A 22,107-nucleotide genomic window follows, 5' to 3' on the forward strand; every position below is an offset into this window, starting at 1 on the left:
TACGCCTTGTAACTCAGCAAAGTATGCAGGGACTGGCCCATGTGACTCCAGACTCCATGTTGCTGTAACTTTCCACAGTAAGAACAAAGAGGTGTGCTTACACCTGGAAAAGACTATATAAGGCTGATGCCTCATCTCCATCTTGTCTTCAATCCTGCTTCATACCTCTGGAGGAACTTTGCTACAAGCTGAAGCTTTGAACAAAGGACTGAGGACCCATCCCAGCGGGGGATGTATTCCAGAGACTTGATTTGAACCTGCAGTTTATTCCATCGCTGCTGCAAGCCTGAACCAAGAACTTTGCCATTACTGTATGTAATTGATTCCATTTAACCAATTCTAACTCTCATCTCTATCTTTTCCTTTTATGAATAAACCTTTAGATTTTAGATTCTAAAGGATTGGCAACAGCGTGATTTGTGGGTAAGATCTGATTTGTATATTGACCTGGGTCTGGGGCTTGGTCCTTTGGGATCAGGAGAACCTTTTTCTTTTACTGGGGTATTGGTTTTCATAACCATTTGTCCCCATAACGAGTGGTACTGGTGGTAATACTGGGAAACTGGAGTGTCTAAGGAGATTGCTTGTGAGACTTGCAGTTAGCCAGTGGGGTGAGACTGAAGTCCTCTTAGTCTGGCTGGTTTGGTTTGCCTTAGAGGTGGAAAAAACCCCAGCCTTGGGCTGTAACTGCCCTATTTGAGCAATTTGTCCTGAGTTGGCACTCTCAGTTGGGTTCCGCCAGAACCGCATTGTCACAGTGGCGTAGTCGTGCTTGGATCCACAGAACCAGGTCAATTAAGCTTTGGATCAGAACCCCACGTTATCCAAATTTGAATTCTGGGATTGAGAGTTTGGTTGGTTAAAGAGCAGTTGCAATGGGTGAGCAAAGAGCATATGAGGCCTTGACAAAAAAGCCCTGAAAGATTTGTGTTCAGAAAAGGGGATAAGCTTTAGAAAGAAAGCTACAAATCAAGAACTGAGAGATCTGTTAATGGCCAGTGATCAGAAGGCAGAAGCAATTGAAAAGCAAAAGGCAGCAAGTAAACTTCAACTTGAACATGAACAAAGACTGGCAGAAATTCGATTGCAGGAACTAGAAGCTGAGGCAAAAGTGCAAAGATTTCAGCTCCAAGTCAAAAAAGCAAGGGAAGAAAAGCAGAAATTGTATCCTCCTGAAAGTCCGGTTTATAACAATGTTGGTATGTTGTATAACTCTGAGCAGTTGTCTGGGTGTAACCAAATGTACCCCAATTCTGCCACCTTTTATGTAAATGCTTTTACTGTGTGTTCAGTAAAGGGTGACTCCATAACTGGTGCCAATGCTCTGTATGGGAGTGGTAATGAAAGATTCACAGAGAATGTAAAAGTCAATGGTAAAAGCTGTGTAGGGCAAATTATGGCTTCTAACATCACTCTTGTTAAAGCAGATCTTGTCAAAGAGGAAGATTATTTACCAAATCAGAGTGTGAATGTTGTAGTCCTCTATGAGTTTACTGTCCGTGTGCCTTTAGCCAGAATCCACCTTGAATGGAATGGTGCTAAGCATGAGGTTATAGCTGGGGTAAGGAAGTTATTGCCTAAGGATCTTTTGATTGGGGAAAATGTTAAAGCTTTGTTCAGTCCAGGTGGTCAGTCACAGGACAGGAATGATCTTAAACCTGTGTCTATTGTGGGCAATGATTTGCCTGGGGAGGGTTGCTCCAAAGGTTTGTCTGAGAAGAGCCATTTGTCTGTAAATGAAGTTTCTGAATGTCGGTCTAGTGTCTCAAAAGTGAATCTGGAGTTAAATCAAGAGCAGCAAAATCTTATTGGGCAGGAAAATGTTTCTCTGGAGCAGACTAAAGAGAATGGTCAGGTGGAAGCCCTAGCTGAGGAAGGAAAGGGTGGATTTTTGATGGGTGATGCTTTGGTGGCTAGTACAGCTGGTAAAAGTGAATCTGAAAAGGGTAACTGTAATTTGCTGGCAGTGGCTCAGTGTAGTAAAAAGAGCAGTTTGTCTGCTGGGAGTGGCAAGGTGCCTGGTAAGGAAGCTGCCCCACTCTCCCAGTCTTTGTCTGTAATCAGCCCTGTGTGCTGGGACAAAGGAGAGGAAGGCAGGAAAAGTTTGGAGGAGCCTGGGCAGCCTTGTGAGCTGATGGCTTTGTCTAGTCAGCAGTTTGGGAAGGCAGGGATAGTGGAAGATAAATGTCCCTATACCTTACCTGTTTCCCATGTGGAGAATAGTGACAGTGAAGGAAATGTGCCTGTGTCTGTCAGGGGTATTGACTTGCCTATGGAGGAAGCTACCTCAGTCTCCAAGCAGTTGTCTGTGAACAGCCCTGTGTGCTGGGACAAGGGAAATGAAATCCCGAGCTATATGTCTGGTAAAAAAGGGGTCTCCAGCTCTTCTTTGTCTGTGGAGCAGACAGAAGGTGCCTTTCGGCCTGTGATGGTTGAGGTTAGTGCAGTTGTCTCAAAGTTGGTTCTGAATTCAACTAAAGCCCAGGAAGGGAATGGTCCTAAGTCTGTGTCTGCTGGGAAGAATGGCACTGTAACTAAGTTGCATACAGTTAGTGTCTTAGCAAAATCCCAGAGACCAGACAATTCTGGTGCTTGTATTTTGCCTATTGCTAGTGTGTGGTTGGTAAAGGGTGTAGCAACACGGTCTAATCAGGGTAATACCCTAGCCGGGGCACACGGAGAGCATGCAGGTGATTTGGTTGTGTTACCTACTGATGGTGTGGAAACTTGTAGCAAGAAGGAAAGGATTCCTAAACTTGTGTGTGGCAAAGGAAAGGAAAATGTTTCTAACCTTTCATCTAGGAAGTCTATGGGTTTGCCTGAAAGGGGATTGTGTAGAAATCTGCCTGATGGGCCAAAGGAGATCCTGGATGTAAGTAAGACCCAGAAAAAGTCTGTTGTTGCTCAGGAAAGTGTTCCTTTAAAGCAAGCCCTAGGTGAAGAGGGTAAGGGCAGAATTTCTGTGAGGGGTGATTTGCTGCTTAAAAAAGCTCCTGGGGAAAGGAATCCTCATGGTAATTTGTGCAAGCAGTTCCCTGCAAATGAAGGGTGTGAGAGTAATTTAATCAAGGAAGTTTCAGTTCCTAACAGCCAGAAATTTTCTGTTGTGAATGGATCCACTGACTTTCCTTTCGAAAGATCCAGTGTGGGTAGCTTTGAGAAGGTCTCAGATGGAGTAAGAGCTGTTAAGAAAGTTGAGCAGCCCTATAACCAAGTGGCTGTGTGTGGCCAGCTTGTTGGGAAGACAATGGTGTTGAAACAGGAATGTCTCCATTCTAATTCTTTAAGTGAGCAGTCTGTGCTTCAGGGTCTGAGGACAGATTTGGTTACTGGTGTTTCAAAGCAGAACAGTTTTATGGCTAAATGCTTGAGGATGCAGGGGAGAGCAAGCAAACTCTCACCCTCAGACTCTTTGGATTTGTGTGGTATCTCTTTAAGACAGAGTCCAGCCTTGGAAATGATAACAGTTAAGGATATGAAAACTGGTGGACTGGCTTCTGTCTGTGGTAATGCAAATTACTTGTCTGGCTGGGAGGGGAAGGACTTGCTAAGCTGTTAGCACAGAGAGCCCACCCCATCAGCCAGTAGATTCTGTTAAGCAAGAAAAATCAGGGTGTGATCCTGCAGGACAAGGAGGAAAGAGAACTGAATTTTGCAAAGGAAAGCCACAGGTTAACCCTAAAATGCATAAACTCCAATGGTATGGAGCCAAAGGTGTGGCATGACAACCATGATTGTAGATGGACACTTGCAATGGATTTGTTGTTAATGCTAATGGTAATTTTGTAACTGATGTGTTGCTATTACCAAGAACTGTAAGAATGTACAATGTTCCTAATCTGTTGGAAAATCCCTTGAACATGTTAAAAGGAATACATGAGAACACACTTTATGTTAAAAGGCCTTGCTATACTAATGTTTCATAGTTGATGCCTGTAAACAGTATTGGAACTTTTCACAGGAGAAAAGACATTCCAGACCTAATGTACTGTATGAGAAGGGAAACTAAGGCACACTACCATATTGCCTTCATGGCTAAATGCCAAGATTCCTGTACTATGAACATCATTAATATCTGCATTTATTTGATGTTAATTGGGTTCCAAACATTTGCCCGAGCTTGTATGAATAAAGTAGCTGTTTTCTTTAGCTCTTGGCAAGGTCACATGAGACATACAGGAACCATGCTGCAAGAGCAGATCCAATCCACTATTGTTCTAACCAAGTTTTACCTTGTTTGTAAAGAGGTTCAATCATGTTGTTGAACACAATTTTGATAAACCATTTCGGTTGTTCTTTAGCCAGCTAAGCCATAGTGAGATAAACCCAAGGATGGGGAGCTCTTGGGATGCAGTCAGAGATGTTTGTGTCATCCCTTCCTGCATCAATTTTGCGTTGGGGGTGTGACGTTATTGATATAATCTGGGACCATATAGATCATTGTTGCAACCAAGGTCCTGTAGTGGCATGCAAATCTTGTATAAAGGGGGTCAAATGGGGTGTCTAAGACAAGGTTATGGTTTACTGGTTATGATTATGCTGTCTATGTGTGTGTATCACTTTTGTAGTTGAAGTTATGAATATTGGCTCTATACTGTCTGTATTTCAAACTTAGGCTATGCTGCTGGGTGACATCCCAGACAAACTGGTGTTAGCTCTGCCTAGCCTGTTTGATGGCCCATTAAGGACCATCAGCTATACAATGGACCCATTGAGAGAAGGCAGATACGCCTTGTAACTCAGCAAAGTATGCAGGGACTGGCCCATGTGACTCCAGACTCCATGTTGCTGTAACTTTCCACAGTAAGAACAAAGAGGTGTGCTTACACCTGGAAAAGACTATATAAGGCTGATGCCTCATCTCCATCTTGTCTTCAATCCTGCTTCATACCTCTGGAGGAACTTTGCTACAAGCTGAAGCTTTGAACAAAGGACTGAGGACCCATCCCAGCGGGGGATGTATTCCAGAGACTTGATTTGAACCTGCAGTTTATTCCATCGCTGCTGCAAGCCTGAACCAAGAACTTTGCCATTACTGTATGTAATTGATTCCATTTAACCAATTCTAACTCTCATCTCTATCTTTTCCTTTTATGAATAAACCTTTAGATTTTAGATTCTAAAGGATTGGCAACAGCGTGATTTGTGGGTAAGATCTGATTTGTATATTGACCTGGGTCTGGGGCTTGGTCCTTTGGGATCAGGAGAACCTTTTTCTTTTACTGGGGTATTGGTTTTCATAACCATTTGTCCCCATAACGAGTGGTACTGGTGGTAATACTGGGAAACTGGAGTGTCTAAGGAGATTGCTTGTGAGACTTGCAGTTAGCCAGTGGGGTGAGACTGAAGTCCTCTTAGTCTGGCTGGTTTGGTTTGCCTTAGAGGTGGAAAAAACCCCAGCCTTGGGCTGTAACTGCCCTATTTGAGCAATTTGTCCTGAGTTGGCACTCTCAGTTGGGTTCCGCCAGAACCGCATTGTCACACCACTGCACCCCCTCCAGCACCCCTAACTCTACAACCCCCCGTCAGTTCCCACCCCCCATCAGTGTCCTCTTTTGGGGCACCTCGAATATGGTCAGCCTAGCAACAAACACCTTCAAATCTCACCATTCTACATGCACTGGTGTCACACGCATTTCAACGGCACAATATTCAGCAGATCATGAGATTTCCAATTATCCCTCATCAGGCACACTTTGCACACAAAATATCATAACCCTACACAAGTGGTGAACATGGGGTGCAGAGGTTATCACAAGAGGGATCAGTGTGGGGTGAGTGGGGCTACGAAACTCTCTGTCATCCCAACGCAGGACACGAGGGAACATGGGGAGGGCGTGACCAGCTGGCTATCGAGGGCCGTGGAGGCAGGCAGGGAGAGGAGCCCCTCCTCAGGCTTGGCCCAGGTCCACTGGAGCTGCTGGGGAGAGGAACTCCTCCCTCACCCCAGCCACAGGAGCTGCCACGGCTGGAGAGAGGTGCCTCTCACCCAGTCCCAAGCAGCTGTGGTGAGAAGGAGGGCTGGGGGGAGTCCTCTCCACACCGCAGTCTGCACCCCAAACTCCTCATCCGCATCCCCATGCCACAGTCCGCACACCTGGTCAGAGCCTTCACCCCTCTGCACACCATCCCTCTGTCCCAGCCCGGAGCCTCCCCCCCACACTCCAAACCTCTTGGCCCCACCCCCATATGAACTAGTATGGAGATGATATGTCACATACCGGTGCATAGAACCAAATTCATTCCACACATGGATGTAAAAAATGAGGCAACACTGGTCAGAACACATAAAACGCTCAGAGTGAGTTTACACTAGGAAATCTGGTGGAGGGTCACAGAGATCTGCTGGCTAATCCCGACCACACCTCCTAGCCTAGCCAGAACTTCAGAGGCTAATGCTGCGGAGGCAAAGGTGGGATCTCCAGGCCTCTGACAAAAGGCATGTGGGAATCAGTGCCTCTCAGTGGTGCTGTCTGAATGCGCTTATCCTATCATCCCCAAACACGCGATACCCCCGCACCCAGTTCCCCCTGATATCAAGCTCCACCATCCCCAGCCATTCAATCCCCAGAGACATCTTCAGAACCCGAAGTCCTGATCCCTTAACATTTGATTCCCCCAGAGCCCAGCACCCTGGGGGATTTGGGGAGGGGAGGAGTTACCAGGCCCCAGGAACACTTGTCCAAAAGGGAACAGCTGAAGTAAGTGGGGGCAGGGCTGGCTCCAGGCACCAGCCCACCAAGCTTGTGCTTGGGGAAGCACCTGGAGGGGGGCGGCGCGGCGCTCTGGCTCCTGCCGCCGGGGACAGCGGGGCCACAGCCAGGCTCGCCGCCCTCCCCCCAGCGCTCTGGCCACCGGGGGCTCGCCGCCCTGCTCCCGGCGCTCTGGCCACCGGGGAGAGCGGAGCCCCGGCCGGGCACTCCGCCCTCCTCCCAGGGCTCCCCCTGGCCGCCCTCCCCCCCGGCGCCCTACCCCCAGCCGCTGGGGAGAGCGGAGCCCCGGCCAGGGCTCGCTGCCGGGGAGAGCAGAGCCCCGGGCGGGCCTCGCCGCCCTCCTCCCAGGACTCCGGCCGCCCTCCCCCCTGGCACCCTCCCCCCGGCGGCTGGGGAGAGCGGACCCCGGCCGGGGCTCGCCGCCCTCCCCCCAGCGCTCTGGCCGCCGGGGAGAGCGGAGCCCCGGGCGGGGCTCGCTGCCCTCCTCCCAGGGCTCCGGCCGCCCTCCCCCCCCAGCGTTGCGGGCGGGGGCGGCCAGAGGCTTTTTTGCCTGGGGCGGCAAAAAAGCCAGAGCTGGCACTGAGTGGGGGAACCCAGCTCAGGGGCTGGTGGAAGATGGGGGGTGGGGACAGGTGTCTAGAGTGAAGGTGGGGTCTGGCCCAAGTGTCCTTCTCCTCATCTCCATGGCAGGGGGATCCTGGCTGGCAGGGGTGGGGAGAGGGGGGAACTTCAGCCAGGCAGAGGGAGTGGCTGGTGGAGTTTCTCTCTCTCCCTTCCCCGACCTGTGGCCCATCAGCTCAGCAGCCAGGGCTGCAGCAGGGAGGAGGGGCTGATCGGGGCGTCTCCTCCTTTGACTGGGGTTTGCTTAGACCAGGCAGAGCCAGTGGGTCACTGACCAGCTGATGCTCGGCTGCTGCTGGATCCTCACCCCAGTCATGGGCAGCTGGATGCTTGGGAGCCAAAAGCCCCTGACATGTGTGGGAACGAGGAAATGGGTTTGTTCCTATGGCCTAGTCAGGGCCCTGAGAGAATTTCCCTGCTGTGTGGGGGAGTCTCTGATGTCCAAATGGTGTTAGCTCCACTTGGAGCATTTTCCGCACTGAGAACATCTCAGCGGTTTCTTCCCTGTGTGGATTTCTAGATGCTTGATACTCCGAGAGCACCTAATGAAGGTTCCTGCACATTCATGGTCTCTCTGCTGTGTGGGTCACTGAGGTGTGAAGTCAAATTGAATCTTTTTCTGCAGTCTGGCTATTCCTAGGCTCTCTCGTACCTCTGTGGATTCTCTGACTTTTAATGAGGGGTGATCGCTGAATGAAGCTTTCCCCACAGTCCAAGCACTGATGAGGTCTCTCTCCTGTGTGGATCCTTTGATGTGTTATAACGGCTGACTTTTACAGGAAACATTTCCGACAGTCGAGGCAATTCTGAGGTTTGTCTTAAGAAGGAATGTGAGGTGTGCAATAAGACGAGAGCTCCAATTAAACTTTCAAACTGTTTATAGTGTCTCTCTCACACGTGGATTTTCTCATGTTGAGTGAGTTTTGAGCTACAGTTACAATTTTTCTCACAGTCCAAGCATTTAAAAGGGTTCGCTACAGTGTGGATTCTCTGATGTCTAATAAGTTGTGAGCTTAGTATGAAACCTTTCCCACAGTCCAAGACCTTATGAGGACCCTCTCCTGTGTGAAGTGTCTGATGTGTAAGAAGTGCTGATCTCTCTGTGAAACCTTTCCCACAGTCCAAACACTTATGGGGTCTCTCTCCTGTGTTTATTTTCTGATGCCGATAAAGGGCAGTAAATGATCTAAACTCCTACATGCCACAGGGGGCTTCAACAAGGGTACCCTTAACACACCGAACAATATTGTTAATCTATCCAATCACACACTTAACCCTGCAGAAAAGTCTGCCCTATCTTGGGGACTCTCTTTCTGCCCCACCACCCGCCCGCACACGATACAATTCTGTGGTGATCTGGAAGCCTACTTTTGTCGTCTCCGACTCAAGGAATATTTTCAACACACCATTGAACAGCGCACTGACCCAAAGGAACCCTCCTATCAACAATACGAGAAGAAGAATTCTGCGTGGACTCCTTCTGATGGTCGAAATGACAGACTGGACTTCTACACAGAGTGCTTCCACAGATGTGCACAGGCTCAGATTCCGAACAAACAGCATCACTTGCCCCATAACCTCAGCTGCACAGAATGAAAGGCCATCCACAGCCTCAGAAACAAGCCTGACATTCTAATCAAAGGGGCTGACAAAGGAGGTGCTGCAGTCATCATGAAGAGGTCGGATTATGAACAGGAGGCTGCCAAGCAACTCTCCAACACCACTTTCTACAGGCCACTATCCTCCGATCCCACTGAGACGTACCAAAAGAAACTATACCAACTCCTCAAGAAACTCCCTGCTATAGCACGGGAACAAATCTAGAGAGACACACCCCTAGAGCCCCAAACAGGGGTATTCTATCTGCTACCCAAGATCCATAAACCTGGAAATCCTGGACGCCCCATCATCTCAGGCATTGGCACTCTTACAGCAGGATTATCTGGCTACGTGGACTCTCGCCTCAGATCCTACACTACCAGCACTCCTAGCTATCTTCAAGACACCACCGACTTCCTGAGGAAACTACAATGCATTGGTGATCTTCCTGAAAACTCCATCCTGGCCACCATGGATGTAGAAGCTCCCTACACCAATATGACACACGAGGATGGGCTACAAACTGTCAGGAACAGTATCCCTGATGAGGCCACAGCACACCTGCTGCCTGAGCTTTGTGACTTTGTCCTCACCCACAACCATTTCAGATTTGGGAACAACTTATACCTTCAAGTCGGCGGGTATCCACATGGCCCCACAGCATACCAACATTTTATGGCCTGCTTAGAACAACACTTCCTCGGCTCTCGTCCCTTAGCGCCCCCTCCTCTTCTTGCACTACATTGATGACATCTTCATCATATGGACCCATGGGAAGGAGGCCCTTGAAGAATTCCACCAGGATTTCAACAAATTTCCACCCCACCATCCACCTCATCCTGGACCACTCCACACAATAGATCCTGGACACCACAGCAAATAAGTAATGGTCACATAAACACCACCCTATACCGGAAACCTACTGACCGCTATACTTACCTACCTGCCTCCAGCTTCCATCCAGATCTTGGGAGACAGGCCAGTCCTCGCTTACAGACAGCCCCCAATGTGAAGCAAATACTCACCAGCAACTACACACCACACCACAGAAACACTAACCCAGGAACCAATCGCTGCAACAAACCCCGTTGCCAACTCTGTCCCCATATCTACTCTAGCGACACCATCATAGGACCCAACCATATCAACCACACTATCAGGGGCACATTCTGGTGCACATTTACTAACGTAATATATGCCATCATGTGCCAGCAATGCCCCTCTGCCACGGTTTTTTGGTTGAAGGATGGCAACCTCCTGGACAGTCAATAATAGATTTAAAAGTTGTCATCCTTCAACCAAAAAACTGACAAAGTCACTCTTTGTGTGGATTCTCTGATGTTTAACCAGGGCTGATCTCCGTTTGAAACTTTTCCCACAGTCCAAGCACTTGTGGGGTTTCCCTCCTGTGTGGATTGACTGATGATAAACAAGGTCTGACTTCCGCTTGAAACTTTTCCCACAGTCCAAGCACTTGTGGGGTCTCTCTGCTATGTGGATTGCCTGATGTTTAACAAGGTATGACCTCCGCATGAAACTTTTCCCACAGTCCAAGCACTTGTGGGGTCTCTCTGCTATGTGGATTGCCTGATGTTGAACAAGGTGTGACCTCTTTATGAAACTTTTCCCACAGTCCACACACTTATGGGGTCTCTCTCCTGTGTGGCTTTTCTTAAAAGACTTTCGTGCTGACTTTGAACTGAAACATTTCCCGCACTTGAGGCATTGAATGGGCTTCTCTCCAGTGTGGCTTCTCCCATGGTTATTAAGATCTGTGCGCTTATTGAAGCTTTTCCCACAGTCCAAGCATTGAAGGGGTTTCTCTCCGGTATGGATTGTCTGATGTGTCACAAGCTGTGATCTCACAATGAATCCTTTCCCGCACTGAAGGTAGTGCCAGGGTGTCTCTTCCTTGGGATTTGTCTGCTGCGCTCTGGGATCCTTGTCTCCTCCCCCATCGCTAATAGATTCATCCACTTTCTTCCCTGGGTGGTTTCCCAGAAGCCTCTCTGACCTGTGCCAATGTCCCCAGGCTTCTGCCTGCTTCAAGCACTGGGAAAAATTCCCTTCAGCTCTGTCACAGAGTATTGGGGGACTCAGGGCCCTGCATCCCCGGCTTCCTGCGATTCACCATGACTCTCAGCCAGCCAGTAAAGCAGAAGGTTTATTTGGATGACAGGAATACAGTCCAAGACAGGTCTTGCAGGCACAGACAACAGGGCCCCCCTCAGTTAGGTCCATCTGGGGGTCCCAGGCATCCCAGCCCCCCTTGGGAGGTCAGAGCAATCTCTGCCTCCCAGCTATCTCACCACCCAGCTTCCAAGACTCTGCCTTCAGCCACCCCTCCCACAGCCTTTGTTCAGTTTCCCGGGCCAAGGTATCACCTGGCCTTCAACCCCTTCCTGGGTTCTCATGTTACACGCTCAGGTATGCGCCTTCGGGCAGACTCCCATCCCGCAATGCAGACTATCCCAGCCACACTCCCCTGTCAGCATTCACAGACCACAGTAAGAACAGTCCCAGTTCGTCACATCTCCCCCCTTCGAGACCGAACTGAGCAGGGTCACTTTAGCCAGTGACCCGGGGAAGTTCGAACCTACCCCCGTTCCCATGGATGCCCCCGCATCCCTCTCATTCCTTGGTGAGAATTACACCAGGCCCCTCCAGTTTCACGCCCCCCCTTAGGTCGGGGGTGCTTGATGGCACTCGCAGTTTGCATGTGGGAAGGTTTATGTGGCCTGTGCCCTTTCCCCACCCCCATACCTCTGGGGTTCCAACTGGGTTGTGGTCTTCTCTCAGCGCTCCAGTCTGGAGGTCTGTGCTTTGGGTTCTCTTGGTTTAGAGCCGCCCTTTTAACCTTGGCCACCCTCTGGAAAGGATCCTTTATGCTGGGCAAGGGTCCTAAAGCTGTTTTCCCCTTGTCCCAGGCCTTCCTCCTCCTCTGACAGGGGTCACAGGATCGGCAGTACTGTCAGACAGTAACAAAGACCCCAGGCCAGTAAAAGCTCCCTAGCAGCCTCTGCTGGGTACGCCAGGTTACCTGGTGCCCTGAGAGGGGAATGTCATGGGCCCGGCACAGCAGCTGGCGGCGATACTTCTGGGGTACCACCAGCTGCCTCCTGATCCCCCCTGACTCCATTTTCCCTGGGGGAGCCCATTCTCGGTACAGGAACCCCTTCTCCCACAGGAACCTTTTCCGGCCACCTCGTCCCATGGTCTGTACCGCATTGAGGTCGGCCAGGTCCCTTATCTTCCGCAAGGAGGGATCTCTCTGCAACTCGGCCTGGAACTCAGCAGCTGGGACAGGGATGGCCACCTGCTCTTTCTCGCCCGCTGGGTCTGAAGCTGCAGCCTCCCTGAGGCGTGTCCCTGGGCGTTCCCTCCCCACCAGGTTAGGGTCCTGCGCCTCAGGCAAGGCACCCCCCCCAAGGCCAGGGCGCAGTGCCCCTCGCCGGCTCTGACTGCGGGTCACAACCAGTGCCCTTTGGGGGTTGCTTGGCCAGTTCTCCAGGTCCCCCCCCCATCAATACCTCAGTGGGCAAATACGGGTGTACCCCCACATCCTTGGGGCCCTCCTTGGCCCCCCACTTCAGGTGTACCCTTGCCACGGGCACTTTGACTGGTGTTCCGCCCACCCCCGTCAGGGTCAGGTAGGTGTTGGGCACCACCTGATCTGGGGCCACCACCTCGGGCCGGGCCAGCGTCACCTCTGCGCCCGTATCCCAGTATCCATTGACCTTCCTCCCATCCACCTCCAGGGGAACAAGGTACTCTCTCCGGAGGGACAGCCCCGCGCCTACCGTATAAACCAAAAACCCTGAGTCTGGAGCATCCAGCCCCCTAGAGGAGCTGGCCTGGAGCTCTCCTCCCTCCTTAGCAGGTGGTACTCTGCCAGCCCCCCTTCCCTGGGAATGCTGCCTTTCGCCGGGCTGGGTCTCTACCCAGTCAACCCTCTGTGGGTTCGGTCTGCTCAGTCTGACCCTGAGCCTGGGGCACTGGGCCCGTATGTGGCCTTTTTGGCCACAGTGGTAGCAGCCCATGTCCCATGGGTCCCCTTGAGTGGGTCGGATGGTCCTGATGCCGGATGTTCCCCTCTGATGGGGTTTTTCTGTATTTTCCCACGGGGAGGTCCCATGGTGACTCTCTCTCTGCATTGTGGTGGGACTGTTCCTTTGGGACTCCTCCCTTTTATCTCCTGACCGGCTCTTTACAAACTCATCGGCCAGCCGGCCTGCATGTCGCGGGTTCTCTGGCTTTCTGTCCACCAACCACAGCCTCAGGTCGGATGGGCACCGCTCAAACAGTTGCTCCAGTACCAGCAGTTTGACCAGGTCCTCCTTCATCTGGGCCCCATCAGCCCACTTGCTGGCGTATCCTTCCATGCGGACGGCTAGTTGCAGATATGAGATCTCAGGGGTTTTATCCTGACTCCGGAACCTTTCCCGGTACATCTCAGGAGTCAGCCCAAACTCACGTAGCAGGGCCTTTTTGAATAGTTCGTAGTCCCCTTTCTCTGCCTCTTCCAGTTGGCAGTACAATGCCACGGCTTTGGGGTCCAGTAAGGGGGTAAGGACCCGGAGTCTGTCCGCGGGATCAACCCGGTGCAGCTCACAGGCCATCTCAAAGGCATCCAGGAAGTCATCCATGTCCTCCCCCTCCTTGCATGGGGCCAGGATGCACTTATCAAAGCTCCGTGCAGTCCTGGGTCCCCCCTCACTTACCGCAGCCGGGGGTTCGCTGCCCTTCAATCTCGCCAGTTCCAGTTCATGCTGACGCTGTCCCTCTTCATGCTGACGCTGTCTCTCTTTTTCCTCCCGTTCATGCTGCCTCTGTTGTTCACGATCCTCCAGCTCTCTCAGTTTTAGCTCTTTCTCCCATTCCAGCCAATTCCGCTCCACGGATGCCGAACGTCGCCGGGGGGGTCACGGCGCCTTCGGTATTTGCTGGGCTCCTCCCCACCCTTCCCCTAGGCATAGGAAGGAGGGGTCTCGGGAAGCCCTCAGAAGCCGGCTGACCACTCGCAGCTGGGACAGACACTGGTGCCTGCGCTGCATTTGCCAGGCTGCTTCCCTGAGACACAGGGATCAGTTCATTCGCGCGATCCTCCGCCTCCAGCCGGGCAATGAGCTGTTCTTTGGTGAGCCTTCCACTGCGCAGCCCCCTCTGCTTGCACAGCTCTACCAGGTTGCTCTTAAGCCGCTTGGCATACATCTTCCTGCTGGCCACTCACCGGCCTGTGTGCTCACAGCTCCCCACAGTTCCCAGGGGGACCCCTAGTGTGCCAGCCCTTCTCGAGGTCACCACCTCTCTGCCAGGGTCGAGCTGCAGACTCCTCCGCCCCTGGGACCACTCGCTGCGATTCCCCCGGGGGACCCTGTTACTGCAAAAGTCCTTCTCGCTGGTCACACACTCCCAGGGGTAATAACCGTCTCTCTCTCACTCTTCAGCACGCCTGGTCCCCATCAATCCCCCTTTGTTTTACTGCTCCCCAGTCACTTACTGCAGGAAGCGCCGTCCATGGGGTGCAGTAGATCCCACCGCTGCCACCAGTTGTCACGGAGTATTGGGGGACTCAGGGCCCTGCATCCCCGGCTTCCTGCGATTCACCATGACTCTCAGCCAGCCAGTAAAGCAGAAGGTTTATTTGGATGACAGGAATACAGTCCAAGACAGGTCTTGCAGGCACAGACAACAGGGCCCCCCTCAGTTAGGTCCATCTGGGGGTCCCAGGCATCCCAGCCCCCCTTGGGAGGTCAGAGCAATCTCTGCCTCCCAGCTATCTCACCACCCAGCTTCCAAGACTCTGCCTTCAGCCACCCCTCCCACAGCCTTTGTTCAGTTTCCCGGGCCAAGGTATCACCTGGCCTTCAACCCCTTCCTGGGTTCTCATGTTACACGCTCAGGTATGCGCCTTCGGGCAGACTCCCATCCCGCAATGCAGACTATCCCAGCCACACTCCCCTGTCAGCATTCACAGACCACAGTAAGAACAGTCCCAGTTCGTCACAAGCTCTTCCTACAAAGGTCCCCTGTGGTTCCACTTCCCCAGGAACTTTCTCATGATGATTCCCCTCTTCGTTCTCTCTCCCTCCCTCAGCACCTGCTGGGAGAGAGAAACAATCCAGACAGGAGTCATTGTGCTGGGGAGAAAGAGGAATAGCACCGAGGAAAAACCCAAAACAAAGATAGACCAATTGCATTCTGCCTCCACATCCCACCCAAACACTCACAGGGAAGGAAAGCTGGGAAGAAAACTCCTGCAGATAAGAGGCTGGCGTGGAATGGCGTGAACGATATCAGCTGACTACAGCCCTGTCCTGGCTGAGATGAGGAAGAACTGAGGGCGTTACTCACACCATATTTTGGGATTCTCAACTTTTTCCTTCATTCCCCAGATGGTTCCTATGTCAGTCCTCACCTGTGCGGGTGCATCTTGGAAGCTTTCTTTCCTTGCAGGCCTGGAGATCGGGCCCCCACAGCTCTTCCCCTCGTTCCAGCTGGGCGATCAGCTTAGGTTTGGGAATGGGAAATCCTGTGCAGAGGGGTGAATCAGACTAGATTAGGGTGCATGGAGCATTGGTGGAGTGTTTGTCACAAAGGACATTCCGTGAGTGGAACCTGTCCCTGTGCTCTGCTGGAGCAACGTGGAATCCAAGAGGACGGGAACATGGTCACTGAGTCCCTTGCGCAGAGGAAGTTGTCTGGGGAGGTGAGTTGAATTATTACTACACCCTCACTAGGCGTTCCCAGGATCTGTGCGCTCTGGGGGCCTTGCTGACTCACACACAGCTCTGCACTTAAACCCCTGCCTCTTTCTAAACCTGCAGAGCCCAGAGCCGTCCCCATGGCTGGAGCTATTCCCAAGGAGGGAGGTGAACAGGGATTGCGTGTGCAGCCAGGAAACGACACAATGCTGGATATATGCCCCTTTGAAAGCTGGAGGGGTGGGGATTTCCATTGTGTTTTGACACCCACGTCCCACTGGAGAGGGCACAGAGATGCAAGTATTTCTCACATGGCAGCTGTGCATTATGGAACCCACTCACCTCTGATCTAACTGACATGGGAAGAACCTGACCAGAGTCCGACACGCAGATTCCACGGCTTCTAATAACTGAGGGGACGGGAATCCCTTACCCAGCGAGATCAACATCTCATAGTTCTCCTGCATGACGTCCCTGTAGAGGGCTCTCTGAGCGGGGTCAAGCAGAGCCCCCTGCCCTTTGTGAAATAAATAGCCACCTCCTCGAAGGTCACCGGCATCTGAAACACCAAGAGTCCCTCACTCAGCACCTGCTGCCCCAGATACAATCCCACTCGTCATGGGAAAGGAAAAAAACCATGAAGGTCTGGGAGGGCCAGAGTTAGGGTGACCAGACGTCCCGATTTTATCGGGACTGTCCCGATTTTTGCTTGTTTGTCCCGCGTCCCGACCGATGTTCGCTCGGGACACTGGACAAACAAACAATTTTGCCCTCCGCTCCAGCGCACAGGCGGAACCTGGAGGGGTTCTCGCCCCCACTCCCCGACTCTACCCCCTTCCTTCCCCCATTGGATCCCTCCCCAAATCCCTGCCCCATTGGATCTTGAGCCAGGCCTGGGGAGGAGACGCCCCTGTGCAGCAGCCTAGGCACATGGGCCATGGCCGGCCGGGGCCGGGAGCGCTGAAATGCAGCGCGGAGGTCGCTCCAGCCCTGCAGAGCACGGGGCAGCGTGGTGGGTCGGGAGGCAGCGCGGAGCAGGCAGGGCCCGGGTGGGCGGCGTGGCCTGGGCCGCCCGGTGGAGACACGCGGCGGAGAGGGGCTGCGGGGCCGAGACTTGTCCCAGGCGGGGCAGCCGACGAACCGATAAACTTCCCCGCCGCTGCCGGGGAGCCCTGCGCCTCTCCTGCTCGGCTGCGCTCCAGAGGCTTGCCCCGCCGGGAAGGAGCCGCTGGAGTGCAGCCGAGCGGGAGAGGCACGGGGCTTCCCGCCAGTGGCAGGACGCGCCGCATGGGCTCAGGGCGGGTCGGGGGGCAGAAGGCTCCGCGGGGAAGGCAGCGCGCGCGGCCGGGGCGCTGTGTGAGATCTGGCGGCACGGCTGGGGCCTGCTAATGCCCCCGGTGCCTGCGAAACTGTTTTTTTTTTTTTTTTTACTCCACCACAATTTTTTTTGCTCCGCCAGAGTAGCAGAATCACAAACCCACCCAGTTCAGAGCAGGGACAGGAATACCAACTGCTTCCCTTCTTATTTCACAGCAGCCTCAAGCCAGTGGGGTCAGGCTCCAGCACTGGGAGTCTGGAAAATGTTCCCAGCCCTGCCAAGGTGGCAGGGCCGGCTCTGGCTTTTTTGCTGCCCCAGGCAAAAAGGCCTCCGGCCGCCCGCCCCCCTCCAGCGCAGGCGGGGAGGGCGGCCGGAGCCTGGCGGGGGGGGGGCGGTGAGCTCCGGCCGGGACTCCGCTCTCCCCGGCGGCCGGAGCCGGAGCGCTGCGCCGCCCCCCTCCAGGTGCCGCCCCAAGCACAAGCTTGGTGGGCTGGTGCCTGGAGCCGGCCCTGCGAGGGGGGTTATATCCTGTTTGAGAAATGGGAGAATGTCCCCTCTCGCCTCCCCCACCACCAATGGGCCTACTCAGAAAATCAGCAGGTTTATCACACCCTGTCTCTGCCCTTCCTCTCCCTCCCTCTGCCCAGCAGCTCCCTGAAAATCCCCTACCTGAGCTGGCTCCATCACAGCCATTCCCTTTCCCCGTTTCCTGGAAGGCAGGACGATCTGGAGCGAAACGTGGACGTGAATCCTCAGCCTGTCGGGGCAAGAGGGAAGGTTACAGAAGGGGCTTCAGTCCATGTCACCCCCAGATTCCTGTGGAAGAAACAGAGTCTTCACTCTTGTGTTTGTTAGCAGCAAGTCAGAGGCAGTTTATTTCAAGCAATTGCAGGGGGAGCCTACGGACAGGGGGTTTCCCTTCCTTAGGCAGGTCTCCAAAGTACAACAGTTTAAAGCACGTATTTATCGGTTCCCGTCACATATGTCAACGGATACAGCTGAATCTTGTTTATACATTTTCCTCCCCATTATCTTAGTCAGCAGTCCATTCTCATCTTAAAGCTAGGTTAGAAAACAGCATCCCATGTAGTTTTGCCATCCGCCTCGCAAAATCCCCGCTTCTACAAATCTCGAGATGTTAGGGTTAAGGTTAGCCTGTCTTCTGCTCTGTCTCTTATCAGCACTAAGATGGCTGCTGCAAATCCACTTCTCCATTTTCACACTTCCACATCCCCCACAGGCTCTTCAGACCCTCCCAGTAACAGGAACTCTGAGCCAAATGCTAGAAAAAGAGAAGAACCAAAGGGGCCACTTTGGGGGATTGCCCCCCATTGCCGTGTAAACCCCTTGAGCATTGGCCTGCTAAACCCAGGGTTGTGAGTTCAATCATTGAGGGGGCCACTTAGGGGGATTGCCCCCCATTGCCGTGTAAACCCCTTGAGCATTGGCCTGCTAAACCCAGGGTTGTGAGTTCAATCCTTGAGGGGGCCACTTAGGGATCTGGGGCAAAAATCAGTACTTGGTCCTGCTAGTGAAGGCAGGGGGCTGGACTCGATGACCTTTCAAGGTCCCTTCCAGTTCTAGGAGATGGGATATCTCCATTAATTTATTTTTATTTATAACAGCAGGAGCCCTCTGGTGGCAACACCTGAAGAATGAGTTGCCCTGGACACCCCCAGCAGCCCCAGGGACAGGCAGGCAGAGGCTGATCCCATTGGCCCATCCGCACTCACCTTCCCCACGCCCCTCCTCCCTGAGCCAGCAGTGACTCCAGTGTGGCTGAGATGTGAATCCTGCAGTGAAATCAGATCAGGGCCCAGACAGACCCCAAAACCCATGAGACACAGACCCCACCAGCACAGGTGTGTCTGACAATAACACACTGGGAGCTGTGTGTGTGTGTGTGTCTGGGGGGAGGGAGGGAGTTGCCTTGTAGCCTCTGTGCCCTAAGGGATTTGTCTCCTGATCACTCCCAAAGCTGGTTTTACCAGTTCCAGGAGGAGAGGAGCTTCTCTCTCTGCCCCTCCCCGCTCGTGTCCCATGGGGCGGAGAAGCTGCCTTGGCATCTCTCCCCCTTCCCCGGCCCCGCCAGCCTCCCCACATCTCCCCTTCCATCGCAGTTCCCCACACTCACATCTTCCCCCATTCCAGCCTCACAATCCCCCTGATCGCCCTGCATCGCCCCATCTTCTCTTCAGTACACCCCCGCCCCCATCCCAGCCTGCCCCCCGCATCCCCAGCACCAGCCTTCTGCACCCCCCCCCACCTCCACCTCTTTATCCTCCTCCCCTGCAGCCCGGATGTGACAGGGGTGTGAGGGGGTCTCTCTTACCTTCCCTCTGAACGGGGCCCCCCGGGGCAGGGGCAGGGCCAGGAAGGGGCCTGGCTAGGCTGGGGGCTCTGCCCTGGGAGAGGCTCCTGGGGATTCTGAGGGGCGCAGTCAGGGGGTGGGAAGTGGGAGGGGGCGGATAGGGGGCGGGACCAGGCTGTTTGCGGACGCACAGCCTACCTACCTGGCCCTCCATACAATTTTACAACCCCGCTGTGGCCCTCGGACCAAAAAGTTTGCTCATCCCTGTGCTAAGTCCTTTAAGTTACTTTCACCCCTGATCATTGGGAAGGAAACAGATGCATGAGGGGAAGGTTGGCAGCAGAACCTCAAGTCTCCCATGCCAGGGGGAGTTCAGGATTTAGCCAAAATCAAAGTCAGTGGAGTTGAGGATGTCGGCTGGTTCCTCTTCTCTGGTTTGCCCTGCTTAGCTTGCCTTTCAGGATCAGGCTGATGAAGGCACAATGGTGCCAGGAGACAGCAGGTGTGAGACATTCCCCAGGGTACCATCTGGACTGTTGAACTGCTTAATTCTCCACCCCAGGGCATGTTTTACACTGTTTCCCACGGTGAATAAAAGTCAAAGTTTTTTTTTTTTTTTTAAACAAGAAAATCAAATTTTTGTTAATTAAATCGGATTTTTTTGATAATTTTTTTCCTCAAAAACCATTTTATCTAAAGATAGTTTAAATTAATATACATTATAGCTCAAAGATCTCTCATCATAGAATAGGGATTATACATTCCAATTCTATAGTATGAGACAATATAGACATGTCATGTTTAAAAAAAGTTTTGTAAATGAGTTCCTCTAGTTCATGCATTAAGGACCCAGTCGTATTCGGTTCCACAGGCTTCTGTATAGATTACTTAGGTTAATCTCTCTATTTACCCAATGGGACTCAGTGCTCAGTCTAGAAGATACCATCAGAGATGCTTAGTTTGCCAGTTCTCAAACTGTGGCTTTGTGTCTCCAAAGGTAACATGCTGGTTAACAGTAAAAATATTTTAAAATAAATTAAAATATAGAGGTGAGAAATAACAGACCTCATCTCTATTGTCCCTCTGCAAATTTGTGTACACAGAGTCAATCCCTTACCGCTCTCAAAAAGTGCAAAGTTTCAAAAAGTTCAATGAATACAAGACTGTTGGAGGCGGAATAGATCTGGACAAGGAGAAGTCTGGAGACAAATGTGAGAAGAGAGGGACATACACTTTTCTGTTAAAATATTATATGTTTGCTGTTGAAGAAACAAATCCAGAATACTGAACGTTGTTGTTTTAGTTAAATAAAACAATTTAAATGTCTGTCTGGTGATGTTCTCCTCCTAATACAGCATGGCAAGAAAATCCTCCAACTATTAATGATTAACCTGTTGAATTGGAGATAGTTCACTCCTAATGACTTCATAAATATCTGCTTCAATTACCTTTGGTAATGAAATAACCAAACAAATATTCATTGTCTGATATAGCTGTAAAACTCATCTGAAACGTTTTCAAAATAAAACACTGTTTAAAAATGTATAGTGTGTACCTTCCAAAAATGAAACCTACATCTGTCTCTGTGTTGTGAAGAATATGTATTAAGGTTATAACAACCAACAAGAATACATTTTTATGTAGAAAACCATGATTAAATCGAGTCTTCCTGACTAGTGATTTAAATCAAATCCACCCTGCTGCTTCCCTGTGTGAACAACAAACCCCCCCACGCTCTGCTCCCACACAGCCACCAGCATTCAAAGGGGCCAGATTAGACCACAGCCTTGTTCTCTCCAGTCAAATCCCACAAACACTTCAATGAAAACACACAGGTCCAGACAAAATACTAAAACCAGTTTATTAAATAGAGCAAAGGGGTTTTCAGGGATTACAAGGGAGAAAGATGTAAAAGGTCAGAACCGGTTAAAACTATAAAATTAAAACATGCATTTTAAATTTTACCAATCTAAGGAAAATGCGAAGCAAGCAGGTTTTCGCACCCCACCTGCTGTTGCAGGCAGTTCACAGTTCTTAGTACCCAGCCTGGATTTCCTTCAAGCCTTGGTCCGTCCTCCCCAGTCCAAGGCCCCTGTTGCCTTTCAAGACATCTTGTTGCCTTCTGTAAAGATGGAAGAGGAGAGGTAAAAATGGAGGCAATTCTCCCTTGTGCTTTTATACCACTCTCCTCTTTGAGGTTCATCCCGCAGCCAGGGGGCAGCCGACAGTCGGTCTGTGGCCTAAGTGAACGTCCAGCCGTCCTTCCGGTGAATTGTAACTCTCCTGTTCCCAGCTCCACAGCTGAAGAATGGCCAGTTAAGCAATTAATGGCCACCTAGCACATAGCTGGTGTGCAGGTACCATTGTCTCTGAGGAGCTCATCTGTGGGCGTTTTCCAGCTTTACAGCATGTAACAAACATACAGCAAACTCTCAGAGCTCCATGGACAGTGCTGATAGACATATTTTAATGGGACACTAATATTCAGCAGGTGATGACTTTTCCTATGATGCCTCACAAGCCATACTTTGGAGAAGATTTATCATTTTATAAACGTGGTGACCATAATAGTGTAGACCAGTGGTTCTCAAATGTGTTTCATTGCCACCCCCCATGGTGTCTGTGGTCATTTATGCCCCCACCATCAAAAGCACATATATCACCACCCAGCTCTAAAGGCAGAGTAGTTGCTGGCGATGTGCACAGCTCTGAAGGCCTCCAACAGCAGCACAGAAGTTAGGGTGGCCACGTGAAAAATAATATTCATCAATATCGCTGTTCACAGCTGACTTATCACCCGATTGCCACCCCTACTTCTGTGCTGCTGCTGCACCTGGGTTT

At 51.8% G+C, this 22,107-nt stretch overlaps 2 protein-coding genes across 13 annotated transcripts in view; both read right to left on the bottom strand.

Annotated features, from left to right (window-relative positions):
• LOC101948742 (zinc finger protein RFP-like) overlaps positions 1 to 22,107 on the bottom strand; it is a 1,201,957-nt gene that overhangs the window by 689,486 nt on the left and 490,364 nt on the right. The gene's annotated exons all lie outside the window — the stretch shown is intronic.
• Positions 1 to 22,107, bottom strand: part of LOC101952396 (zinc finger protein 850-like) — a 58,369-nt gene that overhangs the window by 15,613 nt on the left and 20,649 nt on the right. For 2 of the 12 annotated variants that reach the window (XM_065564326.1, XM_065564315.1), the window contains exons 2-4: positions 17,625 to 17,771; positions 16,071 to 16,196; positions 15,352 to 15,465 (exon numbers count right to left, since the gene is read on the bottom strand). The exons of 3 other annotated variants lie outside the window; for them this stretch is intronic. Coding sequence is in view for 8 of the 9 variants with exons in the window: in XM_065564315.1 (XP_065420387.1) it covers positions 15,352 to 15,365 (14 nt within the window). In the remaining variant the exon portion in view is untranslated. Of the gene's footprint in view, positions 1 to 919; positions 15,037 to 15,351; positions 15,466 to 16,070; positions 16,197 to 17,624; positions 17,772 to 21,113; positions 21,389 to 22,107 lie in introns of those variants that run through there. 7 more of the 12 variants (XM_065564317.1, XM_065564316.1, XM_065564322.1 and 4 more) reach the window with 4 other exon arrangements.

Source organism: Chrysemys picta, chromosome 12 (assembly GCF_011386835.1).
Source record: "Chrysemys picta bellii isolate R12L10 chromosome 12, ASM1138683v2, whole genome shotgun sequence".
In the NCBI taxonomy this organism is placed as follows: Eukaryota; Metazoa; Chordata; order Testudines; family Emydidae; genus Chrysemys; species Chrysemys picta.